The sequence below is a fragment of the Notothenia rossii genome, assembly GCF_949606895.1.
Source record: "Notothenia rossii genome assembly, chromosome: 5".
NCBI classification, from domain to species: domain Eukaryota; kingdom Metazoa; phylum Chordata; class Actinopteri; order Perciformes; family Nototheniidae; genus Notothenia; species Notothenia rossii.
Window position 1 is genome coordinate 77,811,301 of NC_136903.1, and position 20,916 is coordinate 77,832,216.

Consider the following 20,916-nt stretch of genomic DNA (forward strand, 5'->3'; position numbering starts at 1 on the left):
GATAGAAGTCTGTGAGCCGTTGGGACGCTTTAGAGATACTAAAGTTATCCAAAATACTGACGCTCACGCTGGCCGGCCGTGCACAGCTTCTCTCAGTCAACCAAGCTGAAGCGTGCCACCGAGTTTTAGCTTAGTTGACTCGCTGACAGAGAGCACAGCTAAGCCCCTGAAGAGGACTCAATAATACACTTCAGGGCAGAGTGGGCTCGAAACCGTTCTTTCAACCTCTGGTTAGAGCTGAGCTTGGTTAGTGAAAAGAGGAGTGAATCAATGCAAAGGTGAACAAAAAGAACCATTTATATCTTGGAGGCATATATGTCTTTGTTTGCATAGTAGAGATGTTTGTAAATTACATTATATACAGGCTGCTGTCATATAAAACAGACATTCATTTGATATTCCCAATGAACATCTTGTGCTCAGCTGATAGTGGAGTCATCAAAACGCTTGTCCGTAAAGAAGAGTTGACCAAAGCTAAAATGTAAACGGTCATTGACCACTAACTGCTAATCCCATTTTGTGTCTACTCTACTTGTTTCCCTTCAAATGTGAGAGAATTTGTCAAATTCATGTTTTGCCTCAAGAAATAGAGAATAAAAATGTAAACGGCAGCATTAAGGATTTGCTGCTGCTTGGTTTGAAATGCCAAGTTGATGTATCTTTTTTTTGTATCTTACTTAAGACTTCAGCACTGGCCATTAAAGAGTTCAAACCAATGAAATAAATGCTAATGGTATCCACTACTCTTTACAAGTTGAGCTAGCCTTAGTGCTCCGTTACATGCTGTAGGATCAAATTAAAAACTGTAATTGCTTCAGACATGTGCTGTGAAGGGACAATCAAAAGTCGAATTCACTCAGAGAGCAAGTCAGCCGTGAAATCAACCAGTCAGAGAGCCAGCAGAGAACAACAGTAGATGCCCACCTGGTGCACATGGAAGCAAAATAAGCGGTAATAATTTATAAAGAATGTTACCTAGCTTAATAGATAGAAGATAGATAGAATTGGAGGGATGAAACCCTCTTTAATGGTCACACATGCAGAGCACACAGAGGGTGTTTCTCAATGTCGAGGACGCTTCCTTGGTAGGACAAGTCTTCCAAGTCAGGTCCCTCAGAAGCTAGGCAAGAATCCTTCCTGGCATTCGGAGAACGAAGAATGGAATAGGCGAGCAAGTGTGCAGGTGTGCGTCATGTGAGAGGCCCCGTCTTATATTTTCCGCCACAGATTTTGGAAATTGATCCGTGCGCAAAGCATTGTGGGGATTTTAAGACCGCGGAGGATACAAATGTGCAGCCTCGAAATTTCTCGCTACGAAGGACGCCGGGGCTCGGTAGAATTCCAAGGAGCCTGGACATTGGAACAGTCCTTCGGCGGGAGTCGATGACGTAGCATCCTTGAAATAGTGGCTCTGGAGCATCCTTCCTTGACATTGAGAAACACCCACAGTGAAATGTGTTCTCTGCATTTAACCCATCCTAGTAGTAAGAGCATTGGGCAGCTATTGTACAGCGCCCGGGGAGCAATGGGAGGTGGTCCGGTGCCTTGCTCAAGGGCACCACGGCAGGGCCCAGGGAGTGAACTGGGACCTCTCCAAGTAGCAGTCCACCCCATGTTTTAAGTCTGTTCGGGGACTTGAACCGGCGACCCTACGGCTCCCACTGCCGGACAACTGAGCCACTGCCGGTAATAATAATAGAATAATAATAACATGATCTAACTAAAAGCCACCGTGAAAGCTTGAATCCAGACTTCACCTACTTGAAATGGTCAGCTCAACTTAAACGACATCAATAGTAAGAGAGTTTGAAGGTTCTTCCCTGGGCAGCAGGACCTTAAACTGCTCTCTATTCTGGTCAAATAAACCTTGTTCACTGGAGAGTAGCTAGAAGCCGGCAAGGTTAAATGTTTTCCTCACCAGAAATGAAACAGAGTGAGAGATAAGAAGTGGCTCGACTACGACTAATCTTGCAGGATCCAACAGAAGGTTGCACCAGAAGCCATTTTTGCACCCAATCCTTAATCTCTGTATGTTCTGTCAACGTTCCTGGTCAGCAACATATGGGAACAAGAGAAATAATCAATTTTCCATCTAAAATTCATTAGTAATTCCTCAGCTTGGGACCTATTTAGACTTCACTTGGCTTCAGAGAGAACAAAGGCAGCTACATTTCCAGGCAAAGCATCAAAAAGGTTTGCGTATCCTTACTTAAGAGAGTAGTGGGGTTATCTGTGGAAGAGCATTGACTTCTTTAGCTTTGTTGGTGGAAAATCAAAGCCAAAGACAAAGGGATATTGTCAGTTTAATGGCTTCCTACACTGAAAGGCTATAACAATTAGTCTGTCTGAGAAGCCCTTTTTCAAGTCTTTCGGACTGCACCCGTCACTCTTTTGTAAATCATTTTCACTTTCTGGTGCATGATTACACACTGATTAAGTGTTCAATTTTACACAAAGTGCATTTGACATCGTTGAAACCTATTTCTTGTTTTTATAAAAACTATTTTAATATAGAAAAAATAAACACTGTATGCCTCTGTTTGTGAAAAGAGAACTAGAAAAGTGGCGTGCACTTAAGTGCCTCAAATGACTGACACATTAACAGTAATATAGAGTTCCCATGTGCTGCTTGTGTCTGCATTTAATATTTGATCAAGAGTTTGAATGTGTGGCAATTGAAGTAGATCAAATGTTAGAACATTTTCCGAGGCATCTGCACCACCCCCTTTTAAATTAAACCAAGCAAAGACATTTCAATTACAGCTGAAGATACAAACGCTGTGTGAAGATATGCTCTCTCTTTTGTACATCCCCTCTGTCAAGTACACTGGCTTTTTAATGTCAACAAGGTTCTAGGAGAGGTTTCTTTTTAACTAGATCAAAGCACAGTCAACAGATGAAAATAAAAACACTTAAAGGGAAGATGAGAAGAAAATGCACTTCTCGCGGTGAAGCAGAACACTGGTGAAATTACACTGTGATACCAAGGCGACTCAAGACCAGATAAATGATCACAGAATATACATGACAAAAAGTGTCCTTGGTTTACTTACTTCCAGGATGTATTTCTGCAGGGACCGGATGTCTTTCAAAGCCTCTGGGTCCTGGTGGATAACCACCACCTCCTTTAATGGGTACTGAAATACACACCAGTGTTACTGCGGGTCAATAACTGCAGCACCAAGACACACAAATAGGGTCGATGTAATAAAAACCGACACATCCAGATAGACTTGAATCTATATAAGATTTTGACTGCAGTTTTTAAGCTAACAATGGCTATTAACATTGATAGTTGCAAGCCAGAAACGACTCAAAGGAATATATTCAAAGCTTTTTTTAATCTGTTTTACATAAATATATAACAATCATTTTTGACAGGGATCCACTAAGAAAGTAATGTGTTGGTTATTTCATAGATATGAAATGTACACTCTTTTGTGTTAAACAAAAACACAAGAGTTTTCATTGAGTCCACCTTTTACACTGGATTGTATGAAGGGTTTGAGTAAGGTTAATGATTTACCTTAACGGGAAGGGTCCTCCTGTCCCGGATCACTCGGCCCAGCTCGATCACAGACTGCATCTGACAGACGGCACTCTCAATGCGCTTGTCAATCACACTCTCCCTGAGAAACAGAGATGAAAACATGTAAATCTGACAATGGCTGAAAACGAAGTAGTGTTAAAATGCCTGGGTATGAGCATTTGAATATGCTCTTAATTCTGCAGGTTGATCATGTCGGTGTCATCTGACCGAGCTGCCTTGTTATAATATGTTGATGAAGGGGAATGAGACAAACATCTTTCAAACTAACCGATCTTCAAAAAGGAAAATGACTTTGTATTCTGAGAAAATAGTACACTTTCAGGGCACTGTTAGGGAATGTAGGTGCACTTCTGCAACAACTCACAGGCAGTGGACACCCCAGTGGTTTTCAGGGGTTTAGAAATTCAAATTGCTATTCTGTTGAGGTAAATGTATAATAGAAGGTTACAAGGTTCATCTAAATAAAGACAGAGTTCAGAACCCCCGGCTTAACTTTCGGAGCATCCACTAATAAGGTACACTGAGACCTCCACCTCTGAATTCAAATTAGAGCTGCACAGCCACTGATAATCACGCATAATAGCTATATTAGCCCTAACAGTGTGCAGGAACACAGACTGTGTGTGTGTGTACGTGCACTACGCTCATTCTCTTACTCCAGCAGCCTGCTTCTCCATGTGTGCACACAACAGTGCAGTCAAATGAGAGAGGAGAGGACTCCAGGGAGAGCCAATCATTTAATGAGCTGATTGAGTAGCAGCTCTTCCTCCGCTTGATTGGTGGCTGACCTTTGGGAGGGGGGTGAAGTAGTCCCATTCGACAGCAGGAAGGACAGGCGGCTAATAAAACCGCTGCCAAAGTGACAGGGGGAATTATATGAACCATTACACAAACTATTGTCCTTATGCTAAATCAAATGGATGTTTAATCATGTCAGAACTTGTGTTTTAGTTAAAGATGATGCAATTAAGTTTGGGCAATTAGAAATTCCTCTCAGGCATTAAAGAGAACTGATCAGCCACCAAGGTACACATTTTACTGAAGTAATTAAAGTGAATCATATTTGAGAACAAGATCTATTTGCAGGGCTGAAAAAGGAAAGACCCGTGCACTGCTGAGTATATTTCTGCTCTAATGAAGCACAAACTGTTCCCTACATCACCTGTGACGCTCTAAAAGAAGGTATCGACAGTTCAAAGCCAAAAATACAAATAGGGCTAAGCTGCTTTTTGGAAAGAACTTGAGAGAGGATGTGCACAAAGATTTCAATGTATTTTTCACGTATGTCTTTTTGATTTGAACCAATTCCGTATTGCTTTGGAAAAAAGAGCCATCTTTTTTGACACGTGAACAGAAAATCTGCTCAGAAAGGTCTATCTACTGAACCAATCAATCATATAAAAAGGACAGGTATGGTCATACATATTAAAATGGAACCTTTGATAAGAAGGGTGTGGTATAAACTGACAACACAGAGAGCAGTGAACAGCAGGTGTTAAAGGGAAGAAATGGTGAAGCCTGCCGTTCTCTAGAAACCACTGCTGTGGACTCTGCAGCTTCAACATGTTCTACTCTTTGAGGAATTCAGTGTGATCAAATTGGGCTAACGTGAGGCCATGCACTCTGGCTGAAACGGATTAGGCTCTGGACCAGTAGTGGATATCCTGTGAGGAAAGGCGCTAACACAAAGGGGGGTTTACCGTGTGAGGAGCGGGAAGGAGCGGGAGCTTTTAAACCACATCACCTCGGTTTTCCATTACATGTGATCTACACCGAGTGGTGCAGGGATGACGTATTCACCCGAAGTCAGCTGCACACGGGTTCCATCGACAAACAAGGAATGGGATTTCTCGATAGGATTTTGGGAAATAGATTGAAATAAGGTCTGTGGAAAATGAATCTATTTGATGAATGCACGTTTTGATCAGACGGATAATATCCACATGTCTACCCTACTTTTATCATTTTCGAATCATAAATCTAATCGCCAGAAGCTAAATGCTAACGCTATGCTATAAATGAACTACAGCCGAGTACAGCAGGGTCGCACGACTTCTACGTCACGCCCACTTAAGATCCATATTCAAAAATACAAATTCAAAATTGTACAAGTTGAAGCGTTAGTTTTAACAGTTTGCAAGAGCGCGGGTTCTTGCTCTCAAGCAGGACAGGGCAAACAAAGTTAGTGTTTACGTGTTCGGCGTAATGACGTACAACGTCCTCGATAACTTCTGTAGTCCTATTCAGCCACTTGTTGACAACCATCATTTTTCAGACACGTAAACTCTTCAAAAATCACCAGTGGGGTCACACTGCTGATGTATTTAATGTCGTAGATCAAAACGTGATGCGTCTCTTCAATGAGTCTCAACCACAGACCTTATTTCCAGCTATTTTCCAAAGTCCTATGGAGAAATCCCATTGGCTCTGAGACGAGGGAACCGGTAGTGTTAAAATGCTAACTCACTTCCGGGTTTTAGGACTCGACACTGCACCACTCTATTGTATCTACAAAAGGTGCTCACTATGAGGATGTACAACATGTCTTTATCCCAAGCAATGTTCTGCTGTATTAAATATGTACTGGTGTGAAGGCTCTGAGTTGAGCAGGAATGATACGAGCTGGAGCGTGGGAGCAAAGGGAACACTCAGCTCTGTGAGTGAGAAGAGGACTCTTTGTCCCCCTCATATGCCCTTGACTTTCACAATTTCCACTTTCGGCTAATTGTTAGCAACAATTCTCAGGCCACCTTTGTCTTTTTTCTTTTTAATATAAGTGTCATAAAGCACTCGATCTTTTTTGCTTTGTTGGAGGATTTCTCTCACCTGACTTGGGGCAGCATGAGATAGTGGATGCTGCTGCTGTCCTTCTCCTCCACAGAGGCCGGGTCAATGAGGTGACGCAGGTTTTGGTACATCATCTCTGTAATGAAGGGTGTGAAAGGAGCCTGAGGGTAAGAAGGGAAGGAAGTAAGTAGACATAAGAGAAAAGGGAAAAGAGAACATTATTAGATGCGCTGCACTGTATTTAATATGAATTCCTTGTTGCTCTAAAAAACAACATTGTTACTGTATTTTTTTTTTCTTAATGATGCAAAAAGTCATGCACCCTAGCCCGAGCAAGTTCATTTCTAATGTAATTCCCTTCCATTTCAACCACGGCTAATTAATTTGTGCAGCAAACAGCTGATCCGTATTGATCCGGGTTAGGCTAACTGGCTTTTAGCATGGATCTCGTCTAACATGCAAACATCTTTAATGTGTTATAAATAAAAACTCCTACTGTTCATGCATAATTCATCGCCATGCAAGCACACCTCTTCCAACACACACACACACACACACACACACACACACACACACACACACACACACACACACACACACACACACACACACACACACACACACACACACACACACACACACACACACACACACACACACACACACACACACACACACACACACACACACACACACACACACACACACACACACACACACACACACACTATGACTCACCATCAGCCTGCACATGGAGAACAGAACACTGAAGAGGGTTTCCAGCGCCCACAGGCAGTCCTCAGTGCCACTCTCTCCCTACAAAGTTCACGCACATACACAAAGAGTCAGTCCCCTTGGAACAGTAAATAGATAAAAGTGCCTGAGCACGCATCAGCGCATGTATCCCCAATTCAATTTGACTACATTGTGACCAGGAGGGCCACAAACTGATAGCTACAAAATATCTGCGGACGATGAAGAGACTTAGGGGTAGCTTAAATTAGTGTTCCCTTTAACTATGTGTATGAGCTTAACAAAACAACATCAAAAACAGGATACAGGACATCAACTTTAAAGAAGCATCGTCTGCATTAATGTGACTCATCAGATCCTGGGACTGCATACATTTGAGTCATTAGCTGCACCTTGCATCTGCCTTACATAACAATGTTGACTCTAAACAGGCACTGATTCGGAGCTGTGCTCTCACCTTCAGTCGGCGTCTGTTGGTCCTCACATACCAGTTGGTGAGCATGTCCACAAACTTGACCAGGCGAGGCACGACAGTGTACAGGCGGTACGCTGAAACATTATGTAAAGTTAATTAAATAAATAAATGTGGTGGGTATGCCGAGTATGTAGGTTATTAATTGGAAACACTCAAATAATCATTGATAATTCCCTTTGGTATCAGACAGCTAAATAGTTAGAAAGTCTTGCAAAATGAATATTAAGCATAAACACATCGCAATGGCACTATGGTGTGCTACGCCTAGTTCTTATTGTCTTTGTCATTGTCTATATCACATAATAACACCAGAGTGTGTGTGTTTTGAGGATGTCTGTCTCACCGTCCATCTCAGCCTTGAAGAACTGGATGAGGGACTGTGTGAAGGACAGAACCCATTTGTCCATGATGTTGTCGCTCTGCTTTGCCGTGTTTTCATTGTACAGGAACTGAATGTCATCCTCCTGACGCAAACATACACAACATTGAACACACACACACACACAAACACGTATAATCGACACACATAACAGGATCTTATGCCATTTACTATAACTGATTAAGACAGATGACGGGAATCAAGGGGACAGGTTGTTCATGTAGCTGCAGCAGATGTTACTTTCTTTGATTGTAGGTGTCAACATTGATATGTTTAGATGTGTAGTGTATTACTACTAGCTACTGCAGTCACCCTTTGAGGAGAATCATTCTCTTCTTAATATATTTTAAAGTTGCTCTAAAAATATAGCTTCAATGTGCAGATCAGAAGAAAAATGTCTGCTTCTAAATTGTATCCAATGTGGACCCATATAACCATCAGTTAACCAACATTATTTCATGTCACTAACTATATGTAAATGATGAATAATAGTAACAATGTTCTGCATAGGGAATGTGTTCATTACCTTCTGTAACCGCTGTACGTTCTGCACCAGGAAGCGGTAGGCGTTATACCACGGCAGGAAGACATCCTTCAACACGTCGCGCACACCCTCCTCTTTGAAACGCAGATTCTCTGCTCTCACTACAGGAGAGTTGATGAGGTACAGTCTACAAAGAGGGACAGTAAATCAGCTGTTTGGCAAAATTGGTTTTCACTTAGTGTGTACACAGGTAGTAACTCCAAGGTGTGCACACTGAACATCTCTATGAATGAGTGAGGCTGTTTGTGTAAGTGGAACTACACACATTGAGTCAATCTTTAAGAACCTGTACACAAATTGTGTTTTGTTTTGTGTAAACATTGGGAAATATGCATTTCTGCTGCAATCATGTGGTGTTGGAATAATAGGAAAAATGAGATTCAGACTTGAAATTTGAATCGAAACAACAACTCGGAAACATGTGTGTATTAACGAGTTGTTCAAATGCATAAAATGCCACAAATCTGAAACTGTAATCTGACAGCAAACAAAGCAAGAAGAGCTCATCTTTGAGACTATTAAACGTTTTTGCAACAACAGAACAAGGACAACACTCTTCACATGATTATAAAAACACTTATTGGACACCAATCAAAGGCAAGCAATAACGCAGGCTACATTTTCCTAATGGTAAGGATATTTAGCTGTCAGACAAATCTTGATTGGATTAGATTCACCATTTCGTCTAAATGTTCACCGTGAATATTTTTTACAAATTTTTTTTGGGCCAAAACCTATTTTACCAGCAATCTCTAAAAATGTATCTCTTCTCTTCATTAAAGCCAAATAAACACACTTTTGAATTGACAGAAATTCTGAAGAATGCATATCAATATAATAGTCTGTGGCAGGCGTCAGCGCGCCGGGGAAGACTGGTTAGAAAAGGGTTTTCAGTATAAGGCTAACATGATGCAACCAAAGGCAATATCCATATAACTGAATATTAAATTATAAATATGGGCCAAATGGGCCCATATGAACGGTTTGCTGGTAGCTACTGTAAATACAAAACACCCTCACAGTCTATGCTTCAGTCTCTGGTTCAGTTTCCATATAATGTAAGAGTAAGAATACTAAGAAGCTTGCTGTACCATAACAGCTATACTGTGAGTGAAGTTTTAAGGAACAAAAGAGTGATTGTATTTACATGTTTACATATGGTAAAGCTTTAAAGAGGAACTTTACCATGTCTCCCTTTATCTCTTCATCACTATATAGGTGAGCATATGGCGAAACTGCATAGTGCTTTATTCATTAGGACCATATGGCCGTGGCACTCTCACCGCTCAGGGCAAGGGAGCGATTGTATGATGTATTGAATGATTGTATAAACAACATGTATGTGAATGTGTATGTACAGTATGCGTGTGAGCCTAGATAAGCGTGGATAGCGTTTTAAACCTTTTAAAACCATGCCTGCTAATAACATAAGGTAAGTTAACAAACAGAACCCTGCCAGCGGCACACACGCATTCATGCTTCAGAGACACACACTCATTCACAGTGGAGCACGAAGCTAACCTGAGGGCATCGGCTCCATATTGCTGCACTACCAGGCCTGGATCCGGGTAGTTCTTCTTGCGCTTGCTCATCTTCTGTCCATCGCTGTAGGAGTGGGACAAGCAAAGGCATTAATGCACATCCACACGCATGCATGCCCAAAAGTGCATGTTAGAAACCATGCACTTGGTATTCAAATGAGTCAAGTCCTTCCAGGTCAGCAGGCCTACGAGCACAGTGCTGCGTTTAGACCCCGGGGCTGAGGACAAGTAGCCCTATTGTAGAGCAGATCTAAGGCTAAATGTTACGGCACACATATCAACCTGGGAATGGAAACAGCTAAACAATAGGAGATGAATGGACAGATGAAGAAGAAAGGAAACAAACTGAAATATACAGTTTGCACGTGTTTTCTTAGTGGTAACGAAACCCATTGAAGGTTTTGATCTTCTCACAGCATTGGGTGACAGTAAGAAAAACATGGATCAGCCTTTAAATTAAACAAAAAAATATGTATATCTGCAAATTAAAAAGGAAGACGAGGAAGAGGGGTTTGTTAATAAACCTCACCTAGCAAGGACCAGTCCGTTAACGATGACATTCTTGAAGGGCGGTTTGCCGAACAGCGCTGTGGAGAGCACCAACAGGGTGTAAAACCTGCAGGAGGATACACCATGACATTACACAAGGTCAGGGTAATGAGCAGTATCTTTGTACAATTGAATCCTTGTATGGAGTAGAACTGAGAAAAAATACAATTAAACTATCCATTTTTATTCAGCCATTTCCCATTATTTGATACTTGTCTATTCAATTGAAGAAAATGTATAATGAAGTGTTTTAGAACACCACTCGTGTCCATAGCGTTCATGCTCTGTCTTGTCAATTTCATCAATGAACTCAGCAGGCTCTCAATGTCCCTATCCCTCATCTGTTGACCTCTTCCAGCGCTCGTGTCTTCCGATGCTTACCACCCCCTCGTTTGGTCAATGCCTTCGGCGATGAAGTCCGCTGGGAAAGTGTCCTCGAACTCCTTCCTGTTTTCAAAGGGGTAGTGGGCCTGGGCGTACGGCATGCTGCCGCTCTCAAACCAGCAGTCGAACACCTCTGTGATCCTGCGCAGCGCCCCCTTACCACAGCGGGACGGGATGGTCAGACCATCGATGCTGGGCAGAGCAAAATGGAACGAAACGGAGAAAGAACAAAGAATAAGGAGGAACCAATTTTAAGACAAATGGCAGCAATAACAATTTGACCAGTTCTGCTTCATTTAAGGGTTTTATTATTGCCACAGGGAGCTTTTTGTACACTATGTGGATACAGGGGTCTATAGACAGTTTGGCTGCAGGCCAAAGCAACGATTGTTTAATCTTTCACCTCTGGGAGCGAGGTTTAAGAAAAGTACTGTGGTGCTTACATTGTGCTGACACCCACTAGAATAAGCTTGGTAATTGCTTTGGATGAAAAACTAAAGTTCAGACACTGATATGGATTCATTTACTCCATCTTCTGACTCACACAGACAAAGCCCATGAACAAAATCTTTGTTTCTTTAGTTATAACCTCAGGAAAAAAGATGAACCTATAAATTGTCAAGCTGCCCGCTAAATCTACTTTAAATTCATATGCATGGAAAGTCCCTTTAGATGTAACATCATATATCCACATAAAGATGATTAAGCACACTTTTTTCTTTTCGCCTACTTCAACAACCTTTTTGAATCATGAACACTCAGGCCTATAAACTGCAGATTACACCTTTAATAATCTGCTGTTCTCTTCGCTGCAGTACTCTGCTGCAGAGAGCTCTCTGCTCCTGGGCCCATTTAGAAAAGGGAGAGTGTTAAGGAGTCATTTTCTAAAAAGAAGTGCACTGCTGAGTGCATTTTGAGTAGTTTAAGATTGTGTGGGGTGTTGTTAAAATGTCGCTATAATTTTTGCAATGTGTGCCGAGTCATCACCTCTGGGAATTTTCTGTCCACTTAGTTGTAAGAGATACATACATATTTAGCATTTATTTAAGTTTCAAAAAGCAGTATCTTCTTCCACTGTACAGTATTAGATATAACATTCTGTGTTTCTTTCGTCTTATTCCATTTTTCCTCTTGCACTATTTTATTTATATTTCTTTTATCTTCTTGTACTATTTGTATTGTTTTATGTATAAATATATATACGTTTATGTTGCATTGTTGGAAGAGCCAAGGACATAAGATTTCCATTGCCCAAACTACACTGTAGCTAGAGGTCAAACTGCCTATAAGCTCCCTGTAAACACACAGGCCAAACACAGGATTGGACAAAGGCGACCTCTTTCTCCCCCATCAATTAAAGACGTGTAAGGCCATGGAAGTGATTAAAGGTAATTAGGGAAGAAGAGCGGAAGAGTGAAGTGATCTGTGTTCCACAGCACACGTCTGGTTCAGGCTGACAGGTCACATTAGAGAGGCCGAGGGCAGATGTAACACAGACACTTCATACACCATATCATTATTAGGTTAATGTAGTCTTTTATTCTTATGTTGTATATATATATATATTTTTTTTTTTAAATATTTCCTGTAATTTCTTTAGCCCTTTTACGTTCTTGCACTACTTTTCTCTTGCACTATTTGTATGTTGCATTGTCTGAGGAGCGTGGGTAATTTCTGGGTTATCATTGCAAAGAAGTACGCTGTAAAGCCTTTCGGTTTTGATCCTTGATCCTTTTCAGCACGTTTGTAGTTTTAAATGCGTTTTATAAATTACATTTGACCTTGAACTTGACATACAAGCACAAACATCACGTTGTAAACGTATCGTTTTATGTACACACACACACAGTCTGTGAATCTGAGGGTATCACACTACCCCAGCAGTCACACTCCACTGAGTGCATGCTCAGGTGGTTGCCTGATAATCTGGGTGTTGGATCAGTGACTCACCTCTCCCGATGCAGATCAGTTACTTTGACTCCGGACAGTTCCTCCAGTTCAGCAATGGACCCTATACACACCACCTGACGGACAAACACAAAACACACTCTTATTAAGAAATGTCCTAAAACAGCATTCAGGCAAAATTATTTATGAAGTAGGCCTACTTTTACAGACTTCCTGAGTGACTTTCCCTTAGAAAGTACAGTATGGTTAAGTGCAGGCTTGGAATTTCGTCATTTTAGAGGCAAGGCCATTTGGCCTTTGGCGTCACACTTTTGTTTAGGGCACAAAGGTCACATGCCAGGGCACAAAGGCCATTGAGGGAAAAATGTGGATTTGGAGCTTACAAATAAATCACTTTTAATATCAATAATGTCAAACATTATAAACCTTAGCATTACCGTATATAAAAGGAAATACTCTACTTTGAATAATTAGTGTTTGGTATGTTTTCCATCTACTACTTCTCCCATTCACAAATCGAAATCAAATCAAAAAATCAAAAATTCTATTATGTAACAAATATATTCCATTTAAGAGCAGAAGAAACAGCCTTCAAGGGTCAAACTCTGCACATACATCATTCAGCAGTGCACAGTGAAGCTCAAATATTCAACTGTATGAACAAGCAATACTTTGAAATGCAAAAGTCTGTGTGCGTGTGTATGTACGAGAGTCTCTTTAATAAATGTTTTCAACTCGAGCGTCAAATTCGCGTGACGCTTTCTCGCGGTAGCCAATCAGCACTGAGGATCTCAGCCACTGACGTTGAATAAGGAAACCAAAACATCAGCCGTTAGCTGTTAGCACACAGAGCTCACAGCTCCTCATATCTGTTCAGAAACTGGACGAAAGTTAAACATGTACAAACCACGGACTGTCTGTGTCATGGCGAATACACTCGCTGGTTTATTTCTGTCTTTAGGAAGTTGTTGTGAGTGTGGACGGAGCAGCTACAGGTTAGTGTAGCCTGATCGATCCGATTTCCATTCAGAAAACACGCATTTTAAAGGTTTTTTGCCTGCCGTTTTGTCTGCAGCCTTGTCAACAATTAAATCACGGTAAAATATGTACATTTTGTTGTAGTTGGTTTCTACCACAGTATTTACATGGATATAAGCCCTGCCCCCTCTCCAGTGCGTCCTGTTTGAATGACAGGAGTAAACACAGCTGACAGCCACGGTGAAACTCCAGCGATTAGAGCAATGCGAATATCGCGTCCGTTGTGAACGCAGCAAAACGCAGTTCAGAGACCAGACCACTGCTCTGACGCTCTTAGAGCAACTTCGAGATTTTAACAGTCCATTGTGGCCGTAAGACGTACAATTATTTGTGGGGCATAACGGCCAGACCAAGGGGCAACGACAGCCATGGCCGCCGTGAAATTCCTACCCTGGTTAAGTGTGTTATCTGGCCTCCTCAGAGAGTTAACCTGTAGGCTCTGCTCTAGTTTTACCAGATCACCAGGTAAGATGGCCCAGATACAGCCTGATGCATCAGTGACAAGTACAATAAGGACAGAGTAAGAAACACGTTCAGAAAGAGAGAGAAATAAGACACAGAGTTAGAATTATCATACTGCCACACGCATAGATCCACACACATTCACTTACATCTTTAGTGTTGTGTGTGTGAGGCGCCAGGGAGTGTAAGTGTTCTGGAAACAGTCACAATGCTATTTCCAGCAAGCAGGTCGCTAGCTGTTCTTCTTTCAGCCAGGGGACACACACCTCATTTTTCAAACAACCCAATTCTGACATCTCTATTCAGTTCAGTCTTATAGGTTTGGCAATAAACACCCATAACCAGGCGGACATTTATACAGTTTGGCTGGCTTCTCCACTGTCTGCCTCTCTATCCTCTTCCATTTATCTTCCTCGCTCCCCCCCCTTAACCCCGTCTTGTGTATTTCACTTCCTCATTTTCTTCGACGGCTAATTTATTCTGTCCCCTCTTCCTCCTCCCCTTATTTTCCGCGTCTTCCTTCCTTTCCTCCCCCCTATCGGTGTTTGAAGAGAAACCAACACATTTTGGTTTGAGTTTATTTGCTGTTTACATTAATGAATCATTGATGTGTTGAGTTTACGGAGTCACTGGGTAATGGTGCCGGAGGGGAGCTGACTGACTGCAGTACGGAGTCACTCTCTGGTTTGACACCATGGTCAACTCACCATGAGACACCCTGATGGGAAGTCTCCCCTACACAAGCCTCCACACACAAAGAGGTTCACATATTCTAAATTATGTGAGTGTCAAAAAGAGGTCAGTGGGAAACATTCACTCAGGAGCTGGATTTCTGTACTCTTGCAGCAGACTCAAATTCTCTTTGGAGAGACATAAAATAGTTTTCTCCCAGACTTATTTCATGAGTTAATAAAAGTCAGAGTTATGTTCAACTTTTCAATTATGCTCTCGCATGTCGAGCCCCTATTGATTTGTGAGTGTTGCCAACCCTGTGAAAAGAGTAAGTGTCTTGGTATTTGGTCATGACACAGACTAATTGTGTGATCTCCGCAGAGTACAAAGACGCATTAGAAGGATTAAGCACTCTATTAAATGCACAACAAGTGTGTGTTTGTGTGTTTTCCTGACCTCCTCAAAGTCGTCGCTGACCCAGAGAGGGATCGGCGTGCCCCAGTAACGGTTCCTGGAAATCGCCCAGTCTCGTGCGTCTCTCAGCCAATTCCCGAAACGCTTCTCACGCACAAACTCTGGAACCCTGCAGAGACAGAAAGATTATGAATTGGGTTTGAGTTATTCTTTAAAAATATGAAACCTGATTGGAACCACCAGAAGATTCAGAGGTGTGTGTATGTGTATGTGTATGTGTATGTGTGTGTGTGTGTGTGTGTGTGTGTGTGTGTGTGTGTGTGTGTGTGTGTGTGTGTGTGTGTGTGTGTGTGTGTGTGTGTGTGTGTGTGTGTGTGTGTGTGTGTGTGTGTGTGTGTGTAGGAGGGAGGTCAACATTTGCTTGAAATGACACGTAAGACAAATATTGCAATCAACTCTTGTTTTAACGTTTATATTCTGCAGGGTTCATTAAGTACAGACTTTAAAAACCTTTTCCACACCGCATAGATTGCATTTTAATGGGCATGTCATACCATCAAATGTCGGAAAAATACAATAGAAAACAGCAGGGACGTGACTTCAGTATCTGCCAGCTGTAAATGAAAATGTTTAGCTATCACATCATTTCTTAACAAAGCGCAATCGGGATATGTGGCATAAATAAATATAAGTATATATAAGTACTCATAGATAGATGGATAAATCAAATGCAATTATGATTCTATTTATTGATGTTCCTTTAAACTTGCTCGTTGTAAATGTATGCGACTTCTAACTAATGTAGTAGGCAGTAGTGACAGTTTTTAGTATAAATCTGAAACAAAAAGACTGAACAGCCACCTATCAGAGTAAATCCACCTGTGGGTAATATTTCTCGGTGCTTTTTAGGCCCTATAAATACCATGTTAATTAAATGTACAACATATTACTTCCAACAAGAGCAAGAATGACTATAATGTCTATTATGTTCCTATTGAGCTGAATTATTTTCCTTTGCTGCCTTGTTTTTGCCCTAAAAATAAACGCTTCACTGCTCTCTCTATGAAGCTCATCGGCAAAGGTTAACATTCCCTTCAAGGCATCTTCCTCCTCTGCTCTCTTCTTTTCCCATTTTGCCTCGACCGATTTCTAGCTTTAATCCACTATCTCACAATCTCTTCCTCTCTTGCTGTGCCAGGCCGTGTTGCTCAGCAGAACAGAGCAGGGGGGGGGTATAAATCCTCGTCTGGATCCACGCGCTAAGCAACGAGTTCATCAATTCCCATTTGTAGGAGGCATTTCTATTTAGGCCCCTAATATATCAATTTAATGATTTTTCTTTTTTTTTTACTGCTGCTGCTCACCAGCCCCCCTCCAACACTCCTCCCCCCCCTCGCCCTCCCACTCCTGCTTGGTGCTAAATGTAGAATTAAAGTGTGCTGTCTTGTGCTCGAAACGCACAGAAGAGCCATTTAACATGTTCAGGCTTCTATTATAAATCAGAGGCGCTGGGGATGGAGACAAGAGGGAGACAGAGGTTGTGGTCAGGACTGAATGAGTGTGTGCAAGATGGAGGCAAGAAGGATGGGAAAGTAAAAATAACTGAGTGTAGAAAATTAAAAGCCAATGAAAATTATGCAACATATATAATAATTGACTGTTTCCTAAACCCTTCCTCGTGAACAGCGATTTTTCCCACATGGCTTTGTGATGGACAGGTCTGTCAAGCGTTGGATTTTATCACGTGATGAAGCTGTTAGCAGGAGTCTTTAGAGAGAATGACAGTCAGTACATGAACAGTGTGGTTGGTGCTTTCTTCTTACAACCCACTCAGGTGTGTGTTTGTCTGCTTTAATGTTAGCAGAAATATTAACATAAGCTAAATAGCTGAAATCTGCAACAGTTGCCGTGTCGAGAGAGAAGTAGAAGCCTACTTTTGTCTAGCAGGGTCTAAAATCAAGGAACCATTGTTTTAAATAGAAATGCCAAGAATGACTGAGCAAACGGTTGGGTTTGAATCCAATAGACAGAGAAGAGAAAAATCCAATGGAGAAAAAATGCATTAAACCAGCCTGAGTTATTTTAGGACCAATCACTCAACACTCACTTATGGTCAAGAAACTACATTCGGAAATCAGGCGCCAGTGACTCAGCTTCCTGCACCTTCAGCCTCAAAAGGGACCAGCTCCCCCTGCAAGCACTCATTAATTTGGCCCTTAATTTCATCAGAAAAACAGAGAGAAATCAGTCTGAACTTGCTCAATATATACTTAGCCTGAGTCAACCCAATGTTTACTGTGTTTTTTGAGTTATCTATATAATATTACATGTAATATCATGGGGTTTGGAGTTTTGAGCTGATAGAGGATTTCACCGTGGGCTCTGTGTACCTGTTATGGCCTTTTGTAGCTGTATTGTGAGATTTTATATACCAAGTGTTAAGTTAGAAAAATAAATTCAATCAATGGCAGAAATAAATACCACATTCTACATTACAAAAGCACAATAACCTACTGTATTGTACAGTAATGTGTACCATACAACACTTGTATCCCTCAGAAAAGGAATATGGCCTTTAAAGTAATGTGTGCGTTAGTGCGGGTCTCCGTGTTCATGAGCGCGTCTCCAGCTTCCTGGCGGTTAGTCATTCATCTCAGTTTGACAGTCCCATTACCAGAGGCAGTTACTGTGGCTCAGGAAAGAGCACTGGGAGCACCAGGGGTAATACCATTTAGCAAAGCCATCCTGCTGACGCTCTCTTTTGCACCACATTTTGCCTTTACAATTAGCATTATGCTAATGTTTTCAAGTACAGATCAGTCCCATGTGCATCATAATGAAATGCTATAATTAGGTGTTTTTTTTAACACCATTTAATAAGAAATACAGATTTTTTTTATTAAAACCACGCCCAGTAATAGAGACAGGGCTCGACATTAAGGACTGCCCGATGGCCCGGGGCCATCTAGTATTTAGCTCGGGCCATGAAGCCTCACCTGCTGGTTGCCCGATCGGGCAACCTATTATACCAGTATCATGCAGCTCGCAGATCCAGTAATGAGTGACCCGACAGTAAAACTAAAACATATCTATAATTAGTTTAGGTAGTTTGAGAGGTAATTAAAATAGCTACGTGTGATATTCTAACCTGAAGTGTGTGTTTTGTTCCGCTCACCGCTGCATGTGATCATGCAGAGCTGCGTGTCGACTCGTCAGCAGCAGCTGATCTCTCTCTCCCGTCAGATTACACTTCACTCGCGTTTATGTCCATATCGATCAGATCCAGCTAGTTTTAGCTAATGATATGACTACCTGCTTATTAAAAGACACCGTGACCTAAACAATAAGTGTCGCTATGGAACTGGGTGAGGCCACAAAGTATAGCGCAGCATTATGCATTTGTTTACATGCCCACCGGAACCCCGAGGCATTAGCAACAGATCAACGCACAATCAACCCATACATCACATCTTTCTCCACATTAAGGGTTACACATTAGAATTGACTACTCTTGTCTGTCACATACTCTTCTTGTCTGTCACATACTCTTCTTATTGCGCTAAAGGGAAATTATTTTGACCGGACATTTTGACCGAAGAGATTTAGATTTGCGTGTGTGCTTCGAGGATGCACTCGGCTGCTCGGGTCTGCTCGGTCAGCTTCTGGATGAGGAGGCATTCCTTCGACCAACTTACAGTAGATAACATTACAAACATTTTTTAACAGGGGCCATAATAGCGTAAATAATGTTTGTTTTGGCAGTTACAACTTACAATTGAAATTGTAATATTGTGGTGGTTCATCTTATAATTCAGTCTATAGAATGCACCAGACAGCATCTAAGACCTGCAAAAATCGAAATGTTCTTGGGGGAGGCCCCCCAAACCCTTCGTGCGTCATTTCCTCCGCGCACATTTTTCAGGGCAATCTCTATTGGGGTCAGGGCCATCTGTAAATTAGCTTAGATGGCCCTGACATAAAACCTGCAGGGTCATGGCTGTTTTTGTGTGGGAACTTAACAACTGGTTATTTTTAGATCACTTGATGTTAAGCTAAGCAGCCAAGCTAACTATCCCCAGCTTACCAGTAGCATTTGTCGTTGTTGGCCAGTAGTTTTTCCACCATGTGCTCCACTCGCACAAACCAGCTTGGGACGGCTTTGTAGATCAGGGGCGTGTCAGACCTATAAAAAAAAAAAGCATAAACACATTTCATAAAAGATCAGCTAAAAAATAAGGTATTTTTAAAAAAAAAATGAAAATTGCCTTTTTCATTCGGCTAGTCGGTCCACCGTCTTGGACTGATATATCTGTATCATTTAACAATTGGGCTTTTATAGTGCAAGCCATCATCAAGTCAAAAGTGTAATTCATCCAGAAATTTGATTTATTACCAATAATCTGCAAAAACAATGACATTCACATCAGTCTCAATCATCCTTACAGAGTATGAGCATAGCTGTGGACTCCATCTTGAGAAAAAAAGTTTTTATTTCTCAACCACAGAAAAACTGTGGAAATTATAAGCAAAGTGATATCAAGTTGAATGTGCGCCTAATGTATATAAGGTCAGTCATTAAAAAAAAATTAAATTGTAAATCTCACTTTTTGAAAACCTAATTCTATTAACTTGTTTGACTATTTACTGCTTCATGTATTATTAGCGTTGTTATTTTCAGCTCCACCACTTATTTGTAGTTTAGAGAACATCATTTTGAAGTTCAGTCCAAACCAAGCTCCCTCCTCTACCGTACAGGGGCCGAGTGTTTAATAACACAACCGTTTCCTCTCAACGAGCCAGTGTCTCCTTGTGGCTTAGAAAGAATATTTCTGCACATTTACTGGGTTAATTAATCCTGCCCAGGTCAGTCTGCAGCCGCTTCAAGTGAGACAGTGATTTAGTCTGCTCAAAACTATGTGTGTATGTGTGTAGGTCTGCATGTGGCTGTTAGTTACAATGTGATAATGTGGGACCTTGAGGTTGCATGTGATATGATTCTGAGTAGAGACCACAAAACCTCTAATGACATCCTGCACTAATGCTCCCGAGGGAAAATGAACACAGAAGAAGCCCAACCTCTGCTCTGACACTGAACTGTTCAGTGCCTTTAACACAAAATTAGCTTGCCGCTATTGAAGTAGAAAAAATACCATATTTAATTTGTACAGGCCAAACATCTGCTCTTATTTGTGTTTAAAAGGGTCTACAGTGGACGACTGAAACAAAGCTGCTAATGTGACACAGCGTTGAGATGTTACAGTTTGACTCTTTGTCTCACCTCCAGCAGAAGGGGTAACTATGTTTGAAGCTGCTGGCATTGATGAGGCGACCATTCTCCTTCAGCCACTTGATGATATTCTTGTCAGCATCCTGTAAAAAATAAACAACAAAACATTAGACATGACTTAAAAATGCAGCTTTAAAAAGTAATGAAATACAAGCGTAAGTTCCCAAGTGATT

The 20,916-nt window shown here is 41.4% G+C and overlaps 1 protein-coding gene across 1 annotated transcript in view; it reads right to left on the reverse strand.

Moving 5' to 3' along the window:
* Positions 1–20,916, reverse strand: part of iars1 (isoleucyl-tRNA synthetase 1) — a 56,350-nt gene that overhangs the window by 14,774 nt on the left and 20,660 nt on the right. The window contains exons 12-25 of the mRNA XM_079683053.1: positions 20,735–20,826; positions 19,541–19,639; positions 15,499–15,625; positions 12,913–12,986; positions 10,960–11,154; positions 10,559–10,645; positions 10,010–10,093; positions 8,471–8,615; positions 7,909–8,029; positions 7,548–7,639; positions 7,076–7,153; positions 6,377–6,498; positions 3,527–3,629; positions 3,054–3,137 (exon numbers count right to left, since the gene is read on the reverse strand). Coding sequence (XP_079539179.1) covers positions 3,054–3,137; positions 3,527–3,629; positions 6,377–6,498; positions 7,076–7,153; positions 7,548–7,639; positions 7,909–8,029; positions 8,471–8,615; positions 10,010–10,093; positions 10,559–10,645; positions 10,960–11,154; positions 12,913–12,986; positions 15,499–15,625; positions 19,541–19,639; positions 20,735–20,826 — 1,503 coding nt within the window. The remainder of the gene's footprint in view (positions 1–3,053; positions 3,138–3,526; positions 3,630–6,376; positions 6,499–7,075; positions 7,154–7,547; positions 7,640–7,908; positions 8,030–8,470; positions 8,616–10,009; positions 10,094–10,558; positions 10,646–10,959; positions 11,155–12,912; positions 12,987–15,498; positions 15,626–19,540; positions 19,640–20,734; positions 20,827–20,916) is intronic.